The sequence below is a fragment of the Myxocyprinus asiaticus genome, chromosome 3 (assembly GCF_019703515.2).
Source record: "Myxocyprinus asiaticus isolate MX2 ecotype Aquarium Trade chromosome 3, UBuf_Myxa_2, whole genome shotgun sequence".
In the NCBI taxonomy this organism is placed as follows: Eukaryota; Metazoa; Chordata; class Actinopteri; order Cypriniformes; family Catostomidae; genus Myxocyprinus; species Myxocyprinus asiaticus.
Window position 1 is genome coordinate 47,289,456 of NC_059346.1, and position 14,822 is coordinate 47,304,277.

The window sequence follows — 14,822 nt, forward strand, 5'->3', positions numbered from 1 at the left end:
CTGTCCGTCAGAAAGCTGGTAATCCACTGACAGAAAGTCATGGGAACAGAGAGTTGGTGTAATTTATTCTGGAGTATAGCTGGGATGATGGTGTTGAAAGCTGAACTGAAGTCCACAAAAAGGATCCTTGCATATGTCCCTGGTCAATCCAGATGTTGCAGGATATAATGCAATCCTATGTTGACTGCATCATCCACAGACCTGTTTGCTCGATAAGCAAATTGAAGGGGATCTAGAAAGGGTCCAGTGATGTTCTTCAGGTGGGCCAACACCAGTCTCTCAAATGACTTCACGGCCACAGACGTCAGGGCGACAAGTCTGTAGTCATTAAGTCCTGTGATTTTTGGTTTCTTTGGGACAGGAATAATGATTGAGCGTTTGAAGCAGCATGGGACTTCACACTGCTCCAGTGATCTATTGATGATCTGTGTGAAGATGGGGGCCAGCTGGTTAGCACAGGATCGAAGACACGCTGGTGAGACACCATCTGGGCCTGAAGCCTTCCTCATCTTTTGTTTCCGAAAGACGTGGCTCACATCATCTCCACAGATCTTAAGTGCAGGTTGAGTAGCAGGAGGGGGGAGGAGGGGGGTTGCAGGAGGTGTTGGTGTTTGTGTGAAGTGAAGGTCAAAATGGGGTGTGATATTGGGCCTTTCAAATCTGCAGTAGAACACATTCAGGTCATCAGCAAGTTGTTGGTTCCCTACAGGGTTGGGGGTAGGAGTCCTGTAATTTGAGTTGTTTCATGCCACTCCACACTGATGCATGGTCGTTAGCTGAAAACTTGTTTTTCAGCTTCTCAGAGTATCTTCTTTTAGCCACTCTGATTTTCCTGTTCTGTGTGTTCCTGGCCTGATTTTACAAGACTTTATCCCCACCCCGGTAAGCATCCTCTTTGGCCTGACGAAGCTGCCTGAGCTCTGCTGTAAACCACGGTTTGTCATTGTTGAACTTTAAATAAGTCCTAGTAGGAATGCACATATCCTCACAGAAACTGATATATGATGTAACAGTATCTGTGAGCTCGTCCAGGTTTGTGGCTGCAGCCTCAAAAACATTCCAATCCGTGCAATCGAAGCAGGCTTGTAGTTCCCGCTCTGCTTCATTGGTCCATCTCTTTACAGTCCTTACTACAGGCTTATCAGATTTAAATTTCTGCCTGTAGGTTGGAAGAAGATGAACCAGACAGTGATCAGAGAGTCCCAAAGCTGCTCTAGGGACAGAGCTATAAGCATCCTTTATTGTTGTGTAACAATGATCCAGTATGTTCCTGTCTCTGGTGAAGCATGTGATGTGCTCTTTGTATTTGGGCAGTTCACGTGTGAGATTTGCTTTGTTAAAATCCCCAAGCATAATAACAACTGAGTCCGGGTATTGTTGTTCTGTGTCTGTGATTTGATCAGCCAACTGTTGCAGCGCTGTGTTCACACACGCGTTTGGTGCGATATACACACTCACCAGAATAAACGAGGAAAAACTCCCGCGGCGAGTAGAAAGGCTTACAGTTCATAAAGAGCGCTTCCAAATTAGGACAGCACATCCTCTTTAACGTTGTTACATCTGTACACCAACTTTCATTGATATAAAAGCATGTTCCACCGCCTCTCGTTTTCCCCGTAAACTCCACGATGCGATCCACTCTGAACAGCTAGAAGCCCGGCAGATGTAACGTGCTGTCCGGAATGGCTTCACTCAGCCAGGTTTCTGTGAAGCACAAGGCAGCAGAGGTTGAAAAGTCATTGTTTGTGCGGGTGAGGAGATGTAGTTTGTCCATTTTAATAGGAAGAGAGCGGAGATTCGCTAAGTGAATACTCGGCAGCGCTGTTCGAAATCCGTTCCCATGGAGTTTGACCAGCACACCGGCTCGTCTCTCTCACCTGCATCTCTTGAACAGCAGAGCTGCGCCTCCAACTAAAATGTCTAGCAAAATGTCTGAATATTCGAAAACTGGGAAAAGATTGTCTGGTATATGCTGTCGAATGTTCAGCAGTTCGTCTGACTGGAAAAAGATTACTAAACACAGGACAAACAAACAAAAACAACAAAAGAACTGAGGAGCTCCACACCGAGGCAGCCATCCGCGGCGCCATCATGATGATTTGTAAAAAATCTCAAAGACTAACAGAAAAGGAGCAGTATAGGGACCAGAATATCATTAGGAGATTTGGAGATGGGCTCTTTTGACTTGAACCTTTTGAAGCTCATGCTCCCCACCCTTGGGCCTGATGTCACTTTGCTTACATTCATTTACATTTACTATAAAGGGGGGGGGGGGGGAACGGACATGAGCTTCAACATGTAACTATCGCAAACAGTGTGTATTTTAACGTTTATGGCCCCATTCATGTAAGTGCATTACTGTAACCACGATTTATTTAAAAAAAATAATAATAAACAAGTCAATTATATTTATTTATTTTGAAATCAACACTATGCCACAAATGATGTTGAGCTTAACATGTATTGAAACCGGAACATTCCTTTAACACAGAAATGTCATATCATTTCCATTTCCAGGAAATGACTGTATTGTAGTAGTACTGTGTTGTAATCACACTGATTAGCTGTATCTGTTTTACAATAATCTCTTAGAAATTTACACACTTTTATTAACTGTAATAGTGGGATGTCCACAGTACAATGCTGGCTAATTGCACGCATGGATGAATACATTTTGTGCGTTTTTTACAATTTACTGGTTTATTTTGCTGCTGCTGTTTTTGTTGTCGCTTTTAGTTACTTGTTTTGTAATGTTCAGAGTTTACTTTTTACACTAAAACAAATAACTCTTTTGCTGAACTTGATTCAATCGTGGACAGTATTTCCACATGCTGGAAATTAGTTTTCTTTTCAGATTAACATTTTTATTGGTTGCTCCTCAAGCATGACACATAACAAAGCAAAACATTCATGTACTAAGTGAGCAAAAGATAGCCTGATTTCCAAAAGGCTTAAAGTTAAAGATGACACATTTCTTTAATATTTTAAGCAATTTTACCTTTTTTATTCATCTTTTACAGTTTCAAAATAACAAAAAAGGACCCTGCATGGTCAATACTTAGTAACACCCCCTGGCAAGTATCACAGCTTGTAAACGCTTTTTGTAGCCAGCTAAGTGTCTTTTAATTTTGTTTGGGGGATTTTCACCCATTCTTCCTTGCAAAAGGCTTCAAGTTCTGTGAGATTCTTGGGCTGTCTTGCATGCACTGCTCTTTTGAGGTCTATCCACAGATTTTCAATGATGTTTAGGTCGGGGGACTGTGAGGGCCATGGCAAAACTTTTTGGAAAATCCTGATTTCCAACAAATGTTAAAGACTGAAATCAATGTTTATATGGAGACCAACTGGTCCTCAGTATCCTCTGTGGGCATGGCTTGGGAGGCGCTTAAGGCAGTTCTTAGGGGTCGGATCATACAGTATGCCTCATTCTCCAAAAAATCCAAAGCACAAGAACTCGTGGAATTGGTTCTTGTAGAGGGGAACATCTATAGGGAGAGAAAGTAGCAGGTAGTTGAATTTTGGAATACAATTCATTTTAATAACATTAACCTTCCCAATCATAGATAAATGTAATGAAGCCCACCTGCCAACATCGCTCGAAAACCTTTTAATTAAAGGGTCAAAATTAACTAACTAAATCACACAAATTTGCTGTGAATAAAATACCCAAATACTTAATGCCCTGTTTGGGCCACTGGAAGGCGCCGGGCAGAAAAGCCGTTACCGTACAGTATGCTGTCAGAGCCAAACCTTCGGATTTAGACCAATTAATTCTGTATCCTGAGAACTTAGTAAAAGGAATTAATAATTCTGTGGAGGCAAGGCATAGATATAGTAGGTTCAGAGACAAATAATAAAATATCATCTGCGTAAAGCAAAAGCTTATGCGCCAGACCTCCCGCCACCACCCCTGGAAAATCATCCTCCTTTCTTATCGCGGCTGCTAATAGTTCCAGGGCAAGACAGAACAATAATGGGGAAAGAGGGCAACCTTGCTGGGTGCCTCTATCCAGAGTAAAATAATATGAAATTAATACATTTGTTTGTATCGCCGCTACCGGGTGTCTATAAAGTAACTTAATCCAATAAAAGTATTCCCGAACCCATACATTTCCAAAATCTTAAAAAGATAATCCCATTCTACCATATCAAACGCCTTTTCAGCGTCAAGTGAGCTGGCAGCGACCGGAGTCTGATCATTCGCCACTGACCACATGATATTACTGAAAGGCCTAAAGTTATCAGAAGAGCTACGGCCCCGAATAAACCCCACCTGATCTATATGTATAAGAGATGTCATAACTTTACTTAATAGGTTAGCAAAAATTTTTGACAATATTTTAACATCTAGCTGGATCAGGGAAATTGGATGGTAACTCTTACAGTCGCTTGGATCTTTGTCCTTTTTAAGAATCAGACTGATCCGGGCTTGTGTCATGGTTGGTGGAAGCTTTCCATTCTTTAATGTTTTCGTATAAATTTCTAGTAAAAGTGGAGCCAGTTCTGTAGCATAAGATCTAAAAGAATTCAGCAGCAAAGCTGTCTGGCCCCCGGAGCCTTGCCTGTGGGCAAGGCCTTAATTACCTCACCAAGCTGCTCCAAGATTATCTCAGAATCAAGATAATTTTTTTGTTCAGTCATCAGTTTAGGAAGTTCTAATGTCTTCATCAGTAGACGTAGATGTGGAACTAGAGAGATCAATATAGAATTCTTTAAAAGCATTATTAATATCAATGGCCGAGGTAAATATTTCACCACCAGCAGATTTCACTGAGGGAATGGTAGAAAAAGACTCTCTCTGTTTTATATATCTAGCCAAAAGCTTCCCTGATTTGTCCCCCGACTCAAAGTATGACTGTCTTGCCCTGAATAGCCAAAACTCCACCTTCTGTGACAAAATAGTATTATATCCGTATTTCAATCAGTTCAATTCCCTGAGGCCATTAGACTACATTCGGCGCTTCAGCTCTGCCTCTGCACTTTTACTATTCCCTTCCAATTCCCTGAGTTCTTGTGCTTTGGATTTTTTGATGAATGAGGCATACTGTATGATCCGGCCCCTAAGAACTGCCTTAAGTGCCTCCCAAGTCACGCCAACAGAGGATACTGAGGACCAGTTGGTCTCCATATAAACATTGATTTCAGTCTTTAACATTTGTTGGAAATCAGGATTTTGCAAAAGGGATACTTTAAAGCGCCAACTATATGATCTCTTTTTCTCCGTATGTGGCAACACTTCTAAACTCACCAGGGCGTGATCTGAGACTAAGGTGTTTCCAATTGAGCAATCAACAACGGATGAAATGAGGGACTTAGATATCCAAACAAAATCTATCCTAGAATAAATCTTATGGACTGATGAAAAAAATGTATAGTCTCTACCACATGGGTTCAAAAGTTGCCAAATATCTGCAAGACCAAGATTTTTACACATCCTGAGAAGCGTCAGTGTTGCTCTAGGTGGCTTACACACTTTTGCTTCACTATGATCAAGGACTGAGTCCATCAAAAGATTAAAGTCTCCTCCCAATATTATATCATAAGGTGTGCCAGCGGCTTGCAACATCCCTTCAAGATCTATAAAAAAGCCCTGATCATCAGCGTTAGGTGCGTAAATATTAGCCAAAATAAGATTTGCCCCTGAATTTCTGCTAAAATAATAATGACTCTTCCTAATTTATCTTTGCTCTGTTTGAGACATTTTAATTGTAAATGTTTATTTATCAGTATAATGATTCCTCTACTCTTACTTGAGCCAGCACTAAAGAAAACATGTCCACCCCATATCTTCCCAAATTTTTCAGCTTCCTGCTGGGAAAGATGTGTTTGTTGAAGAAACACTACATCATATGTCTTACGCTTTAGAAAAGAAATAACTTTCCTTCTTTTTATGGGGTGCACCAACCCATTCACATTCCATGTGGAGAGAGACAATCCACTCATATTAACATTTGACATATTGGTATAATATACATTATACAGACCACATTCCCCATTACTGCAACAATCAAATTCCGAACTCCCCCCGAACCAAACAAACAGAAAAAGGAAAAACGTGCGCATTAACCCCGCGCACGACAGCGCCAACCGGCGTCAATCCCTCTAAACTCAAAAGGTACATGTACGCATACGAGAGCCCCCGCGACAACTTTACCATCGGATTGCTCAAGTCCGGTGATTCTGCACAAATTTTGTAAGGCAAAATTACATAACAGAAAATACTTTGTAAAACAGACCCCAGCCAATAGGCAGAATAAACACAAAGAACATATAGATTCATTCACAGAACTGACTCGAAGGTGTGTTCCTCCACAAAACAAATTCCAGCTGATATAAAGCCGTTCAGTTTCCTCGGACAGACAGACAAGGGTTCAGTGAGCCAGTTGTTATGAGTTCGGCAGATGACGTAATCATTCTAATGTCCCTTAAAAATATTCCACAAAAACAAACTCCAGCCAACAGGAGGCATAAGCACAAAGAACGAACAGATTCAACTACAACTGTCCCGAAGGAGTGTTATTCAACAAAAAAAGCACCAGCCACTAGGCGGAACAGCACAAAAAAACAAAAAAACAGAACAGGTGCCCCGGTTTCTCGAATGGTCAAGTGTGTATTGAGCGAGTCAAATTCACTCGGAGGCTGCATAAAAACCTACGCCATGACTTACTCAGTCCGTTAACTTTATAAAAGACATCCTTGTGTAGGCATGAAGATATTTTGCAGTCGTTCTTAGTATCCATTCTCAATCTGGCCGGGAACTTCAGTGTAAAAGCGATCTTCCATCCATGCAAAAGTTTCTTGAAGGAGTCATTCCACAAAACAAACTCCATCCGCTCGACGGAGCCAGCGTAAAAAGAAACAAAAATATTCCTCAGACAGCCAGAGTAAGTACAGCGAGTTAATCCACTCTGGAGCTACATGAAAAACCCCAAATGGCTTACTCACCCATTGTTTTTATAAAAAACAGTGCTTGCTTTGGACACGTAAATACCCTGCGACCATCCTTCGTTTCTATTCTCAGTCTGGCCGGAAACATCAGTGCAAAAGCGATCTTCCATTGATGTAAGAGTTTCTTGCATTCCTTGAACCGATCGTGTTTCTCTCGTCGCATTCGCAAAGTCCAGGAACAAGAAAATATTGTGATTCTTCCAAGAAAGCTTTCCTTTCCTCCTCGCCTCGCGTAACACAAGATCTTTATCGGAAGATCTCAGAAATTTGGCCAGAATTGATCGGGGCCTGTCTCCCTCAGCAGATCTGCGAGCCGGGACTCTGTGAGCTCGCTCGATTTCCAGTTCATGGCCTGTTATGTTGAGCAGACTCGGGAAGAGCTCGTCCAGGAATTTCACCATATCTCTGCCCTCTTCATGCTCAGGAATTCCAACAATTCGAATATTGTTCCTTCGTTTCCTATTTTTGAGATCTTCCAATTTTTCCAAAATGGATTCCAAATCTGTTTTTGACGCGGGCGGATTAGCAGATAATTCCCTGTCCGATGACACCAGGTAATCGATCCGTTTCTCGACATTCTCCACTCTTGTAACCACATCAAGGAACTTCGCCTCCATGGCAGTGATCGATCGCCGTATCACAGTAAGATCCTCCAAGTCAGCAATGATCTTCGTCAGCATTGGCCGACATGTTCAGCATCTCTCGCTGCATTTCCCACACTTCCCTGACTAAATTGACTCCCAGGCTCGCGGCCTGCTCGGGGGAATCAACTTGAGCACATAAGTGTCTTTTAATCTCTCCAGAGCCCGAGGATTTTGAATTATTTGACATATTGTCCTCCTAGAACAGAGTGTATCGAATCTCACCAGTTTATGTCATTAAAAGTGTTAAAACTAGCAAAGTGCGCAGAGCTTGCAGTTCACACATTCGATCCTCGCATGGCGTCAGGCGACCCTCCCTGAAATGAGTTTTCTTAACTTAAAACTACTATGTTATCTCAACACAAACACTTTATGTAGAAAGAACCTACAGTAGTTGAATTGGGTAAACCCAAAAACATTTGACGTGTGAATGTAACTAATTTATATGTCTTTTATTTATTTATGTACTAACTAGTGAATGTGAATGTTAGAATGCTAAATACATGCTTGTTAGAAGCACTACAGTGGTGGCGTGCTTTTCACCACTGCAATCCGACGCTTTGCATTGCACTTGGTGATTTATGGCTTGGATGCAGCTGCTCGGCCATGGAAACCCATTCCATGAAGCTCTCTACGCACTGTTCTTGAGCTAATCTGAAGGCCACATGAACTTTGGAGGTCTGTAGCGATTGACTCTGCAGAAAGTTGGCGACCTCTGCGCACTATGCGCCTCAGCATCCGCTGACCCCGCTCTGTCATTTTACGTGGCCTACCACTTCGTGGCTGAGTTGCTGTCATTCCCAATCGCTTCCACTTTGTTATAATACCACTGACAGTTGACTGTGGAATATTTAGTAGCGAGGAAATTTCACGACTGGACTTGTTGCACAGGTGGCATCCTATCACAGTACCACGCTGGAATTCACTGAGCTCCTGAGAGCGGCCCATTCTTTCACAAATGTTTGTAGAAGCAGTCTGCATGCCTAGGTGCTTCATTTTATACACCTGTGGCCATGGAAGTGATTGGAACACCTGAATTCAATTATTTGGATGGGTGAGCGAATACTTTTGGCAATATAGTGTATTTATCTTGCACAAAAACACATAAAATAACAATTAATTTGAACATTTACTTTCCCTTTGAGTCCCCTGCAAATCATGCTGGGAAAAGCTAATCCCCTGCCCAGTTCCATTAATGCTACATTAACACCACAAAAAGTATTCATGTAGTCCCAACTCAAATGGATTAAGTAAACATCCATGTTAAAAATTTAAATCGACAGAACATAATGAAATCAAGTAACAAAATGTTCTAAAATTGTAACACTGTTTACAACTCCTACTAAAAGTTTTTCAGAGATAAAAAAAATTTAAAAAGCAACTTACTGCAACAGTATTGTAGTATTTCGAAACATTATATTATTTTTGTACTTTAACATTGCCACACAAAATAAAAGTTGTCATTTAGCTTATTTTCTCCAAGTAACACAGAGCAACCAATTACATTCTACACTACATGCATTACACTACTGACTGAAAATTAATTCAAATTAATTCAAATAAATAAAGCTGATGGTCCCAGTCAAAGGGAACACTAATCTTAAAAAAAAAAAAATATTTACAGTATTATCCGACAATGGCATTTATTTCACAGTAAAAAATCTGAAAACAGTATTTTATTGTCAGAAATTTTCTTGTAAAATCCTGGCAATTTGTACAGTGCACACCATTTCATGACAAACAACTGTCACTGCACACCACTGTGCATCCCTTCTTTTAACAGCTGTAAGCATTGAACTGCCAGTCAATGGAGCTGTTTGTGACTGACAAGCTTGACAGACACTTTAGTTTCCACAGAGCTCACAGTGTAGCATGACCAATAACACTGTGTGAACTGTGAAGGTCTTGCTAAATAACAATGAGGGTCTGATGAGAGCACAACCGCATCACAACGTTACTGTTGAGACTTAATATCAACCTCACTCTGATGTGAATGTTTGTTCACATGGCTAAAACTGTAGCATACAAAGCTTACAGTGTTCAGAGCTTATTGAAGGAGGACTGGAAAACTGCTATCCATATGAGCGATGTGTTTCTGAAGTGTAGCCTGAAAATAACCCTTCTGTATTACAAATGCAAACGTTCTTCCTGATCCCCCCCCCCAAAAAAACATCCCTGCAGGCATAAACTGCTCCAAGCAGCCTAAGGTGGTTTCCTGGCCTTACCTGGTTTAAGCTGAAGTTTAGCTGGTCTCCCAGCCTGGCCAATGTGGTGTTCAGGTGGTTTAGCTGCTCGGCCAGCTGGTCTCCAAGTCTGACCAGTTGGCATGTGCCCAAAATCACACTAAGACCATCAAACCTGTCCAGCTAAGACCAGCATGCCACCTTAAGCTGGTTTAAGCAGTTTTTTTTTATTTCAGAAGGGATTGCATCTTCTAAAGGCAGTGTAAGAAAAGTCTCAAAGCTTTAGGCAAGCTTAGGTTTTAGGCTTTGTAAAGCAAATGCCATATCAGTCACTTTGCACAGTTATCATCTTATTTTCAACACATAATGCTACACCGTCCTTGCAGTGTAGGCAACTTTGAATGGTTAAATAGACCCAAGAAGAAAAAGACAATTCACAATTTAGTATGCAAAGAAATGCAAGAAAGAAGACCGATCGCAATTCAGAATGCAAATGTTATAATGCCAAAATTGCTGTTGGTTAGATTTTGAAGGGTTAGCATTCAAACGATGTACTGTATGTGAATGGAAGATTTTCTTTCATTTTTAATCTCGAATTTTTCAAATGGTTTATATAAATCAAAATAGAGCACCTAAAACTTTGGAAATGATCTACAAAACAAAAGCTTTTTTGAAGGATGTACTTTACGAGGCTGGAGCTGAACTGATTACAGAAATTGTGGATAAAAAAATAATAATATCAAAACAGTGCTGCCTTGTAAGTACTGTCATTTATTGGGCTCTAACATGTAATTTTGTGGCCGTCTTAGATCAAGAGATCTCAACCTCCCCAAATGGATGTTTTGAAGAACTGTCCATAGTCCTGAATACAAACAGGGTTCATCTGGATGTGAGCCAGATATAAGATAATGATGATAGTTACAGGATAGCAAACAGTTCAAGAAAAGGGTGGAGGCAAAAATAGTTTATAAAACTGATAAAAAATATGTCCAATTAGCCTATACAAAATGAAACCGGTGACGTGATGAAGAGTAGCTTATCACCAGCCTTCCTCAATAGGACTCTTCCTTGAACTTAAAAGCACACACTGGGGCATCGGACCTGGGATAATAGTGGACCTGAGTAACAGCGGCCCTAACTGGAGCTGAAATCTGACGTTCAAATGAGAAAAGAGCGAAGAAAAACAAGAGGTAGCAGACAATTTATGAGTTTCTTACAGAAGAATAGTCATTCATAAATGTCAACATAGCTACTTAACTAGATATTAATGTTAACAGGGTCCAACATTAACACTCGACATACACCACATGCGGAAAAAAAACATTATGCCTTTGGCAAGTAAATAAAACAGAAATATTCTCCAGTTGGCCAGTAACATTATTAGCAACTGCATCATTACATGCTTTACATTGAACTGTGAAAACAATTATCTGACTCGTGCTAAATAAAGTGTTTTTACCTCAGAGGAAAATTTACCATCAGATGTTTATCTATGATATACATGAGATACATGTGGAATATCCCTCACATTTAAACTAAAGCACCAAAAGAATATGTGAGGAACAAATCATGACAATGTATTAAATTTTTTTCTGAGAGGTAAAAAAGAAGTTACACTTTATTGACACCATGACTAACCTGTGTTGTTTGTCACTGATATGCAAGGGGGGAAAAAGCTATATACACAGCTACTGCATATATCAAATGCTTTGAATTTACATGATTTAATCATGTACATCCATTCCACGCGAATAAATTAGGTTATAGCAACATATTTTTTATGGTTTAGTTCATTAATTCTTTGTCAAAAACATAATTTTTCACATAATTTCAACATAATGGAATGAAGTAATTTTTAAATGACCCATTTAAGTAGCATCAAAGTGATTTTGTGTCCCTAATATTTTTGTCACATTACTGATTTTTGTTTTAAAGTTGTGCTAGTTAGCTAACTTCTAGCTAGCAAAAGCATACATTAACATGCTTAATTCTAAGCTACTTGAGTAAAGCAACATACAGCATGGTGTTTGTGTACCTGTCCTCAACCTTAACAAAAGCTCCACTCTTCACCACGATGGTTCACTGAAATCTATAATTTTAACAGTAAAAGAATGTAAAAGTGCTACAATAAAAAAAAACTGTTAAATGGTTAACAGATAGTTTCCTTAACATATAAGGTAAAATATTATAATATATTTAACAAGACAATAGATGTAATTTTATGGTAAAATTATTACTGGGATGTTCTGTGTTACATTTTATGTAGTTTGGATGTTTATTGCATTATTTTAGTGTCAAATGTGTTACCCTGAAGGTGTTTCATGTTTGTGTGAGTAACACTGTGCACTGTCTCTACATTGCTCCTGGAAGAGCCACTCTTGATGAACTTTAAGTCACTATGTGGCCTTTTGTAGTTACTATCCATTTTAAAGCGAAAAGCAGATTTTTATAGTTCCAGAAGGTTAGTATATTAAGTTTATATAATTAAATAATATAAATGGTAGTGAACTGTAAAGCATAGGGCATCAAAATTACATTTTGTAAAGCCTGTGTAACCGGTCCTGCTCGACCCACTCCAAACGGGACTCGCACCGGAATCGTTGGCATGGGAGGTGGGCACGCTAATGAGGAGGCTAAAGGCTACAACCTCAAGCGTCAGTCGCTAGTGCATCTCTTGTGGCCAGGGGAGTGAGGATTACATACTGCACAGCACCTACCAGCTGGCTCCCATTACACTCACCTCCCTAAACCTCACTCCCTTCGGGGCCCCAGCACCACTGTAACTGGTCCTGCTCGACCCGCTCAGAACGGGATTCGAACCGGCATCTCCGGCATGGGAGGCATGTGTGCTAACGAGGAAGCTAAAGGCTACAGCCCCTAGCATCAGTCACTAGTGCACCTCTTGAGGCCAGGGGAGTTTGGTTTATATACTGCACAGCTATCACGTACCAGCTGGTTCCCGTTACACTCACCCCTCTAAACCTCACTCCCATCCGGGTCATGGCACCTCTGTAACCGGTGCTGCTCAATCCGCTCTGAACGGGACTCGAACCAATGTCTCCGGCATAGGAGGCGGGCGTGCTAACGAGGAAGCTAAAGGCTACAGCACCTAGCATCAATCGCTAGTGCACCTCTTGAGGCCAGAGGAGTGAGGTTTACACACTGCACAACTACCTACCAGCTGGCTCCCGTTACACTTGAAACATGTTCATCTTTTTTTTTTTTTATGGGAAATTTCTGGCAACAACAGCTGCCAGTATTTTACTGTAAATTTAACTGAATTTTTACCATTTTTACAGTGTAACAGAATCAGTTCTAAATCCCAAAATAACAACACTAAACACAACTAAGTCTCGCCCTTTTTGTTTTCTTGCTTAAAAATGCATAAAATAACACAGCTTGAGAGCAGTAACGCCTCAGAACAGACTTAAGAACATGGTGCTCCTCTCTTTTTATACATCTGTGAATTTTCCAACAAGAAAAGTCGTAAATTTGTACATTCATAATTCGTTTAGGCATTTTTTTTTTTACTAATTGTTTTGCTTGATTCAAAGAATATTTGTGTTTGAAAATAAAACGTTATGCATTATTTATAAAAATATATATAGTTTATTATTATTTTTATATATATATATATATATATATATATAATAAAAAATAGCACTGTTAAATGTCTATCTAAAAAAACTTTTATGTGTTACCCCCACCACGAACCCAAATTGTTTAGGGGGTCCTAAAATAATTGGCAATAAAATCCGTCTCGATTCGAAAAACAAATGTCAGGGAACACTATAGGTACACCCGATACGAAGAGCCGGTGAACATTAAACCCAACTGACTTCAATCCGCGTTTTCAGTAACGTCTGCGTGCATTTATATCTTCTGTGTATGGCTAATAACAAACCCTGAAATAACAGTGGAATGATATAATAACGGATCTCTAGATTCTTCTATTATTGTGCATAACGGGTCCTTTTCTTCCAATCACAGAAAGCTATAGAGCACCACACGCGCCTATGATGCCCAAAATGCGCTCTAGTTAGGCAGCTCGCTTGGTTTTGATACACATAAAACCAGAGGACACACACGTCTGCCATCAGCATCATTTTCTGACACTCTTCCCCATTGGGGGATGCTAAATGCGGGTGATGTACACGTCGAGAGACTGGTGGAAGACTTTGAGGACTCTATGTTTAGCATTAAATAAAACATGGAACTGAAAAGAGGTTTATAGTGTCGGTGAGTAGATATCACAAAATCACCTGATTTATAAGCGCAACCTGCCTGAAAACAGGCCAGTAAGAATGATCTCGCTCCTCATTGTTATAGATAGCTCGATGATATTAAAAATAAACATTGATACATGATTATGGTGCTTGTTTCTTGCAGTGCAGTGTGTGACTTCTAAATATGCTTGTGTCTCGATGCACGTAGAATATAATGTTGCACATCAATTTGGCGTCAGATGTCACTTACTTCCCAACGAAGTTCTCTAATACCGAGCTTTTCCCCGCGCTCTGGCCGCCGACCACCGCGATCTGAGGAAGGTCCAGGTTGGCATTTTGTCCGATCGCAGAGAAGGCGTCCTGCAGTCTGTTCACCAGAGGAATCAAGTCCTCCATTCCCCGATTGCCCATCTTTAGGGAAAAATAACCTGCTCTAGTTCACAATGTGGGGAAAAGATGAGGGAATCGACCCTGAATGGAGCACCGCAATTTCTGAATGTTGTCCCTTGCAGCGTTTCCTTTAATTTTACAGGCAGCTTTGCAAATCGACATACGTCCTCCTCCCAACCCGCAGCTCTCTGCCTGCGTCCACTACACTGTAGTGACTACAGCTTCTGTTTGTGATCTGCGGGTGGGATGCGGCGATGAGGCGCCGGCTGCAGTACCTTCTCATGCCACTGGGGGCGCCATGATGGGGACCTGTAGAGACATGACATGGGCGTTTATAAATAAAAATAACAATAAACTTACTTTCGTTTGGAACGACCATTCGAGTGTCGTTTCCTTCATATTTTGTACTAATTTTGTTTTCTCAGGTCAAGCAT

At 40.6% G+C, this 14,822-nt stretch overlaps 1 protein-coding gene across 7 annotated transcripts in view; it reads right to left on the minus strand.

The window, feature by feature from the left end:
* LOC127427691 (dynamin-1) overlaps nt 1–14,621 on the minus strand; it is a 96,121-nt gene extending 81,500 nt beyond the window's left edge. For 5 of the 7 annotated variants that reach the window (XM_051675444.1, XM_051675436.1, XM_051675453.1 and 2 more), the window contains exon 1: nt 14,249–14,620. In XM_051675444.1, the coding sequence (XP_051531404.1) occupies nt 14,249–14,409 (161 nt within the window). In that variant the 5' untranslated portion in view covers nt 14,410–14,620. Of the gene's footprint in view, nt 1–14,248 lie in introns of all 7 variants that reach the window. The other 2 variants (XM_051675489.1, XM_051675481.1) reach the window with 1 other exon arrangement.
* Between the last annotated feature and the right edge of the window lie 201 nt (nt 14,622–14,822).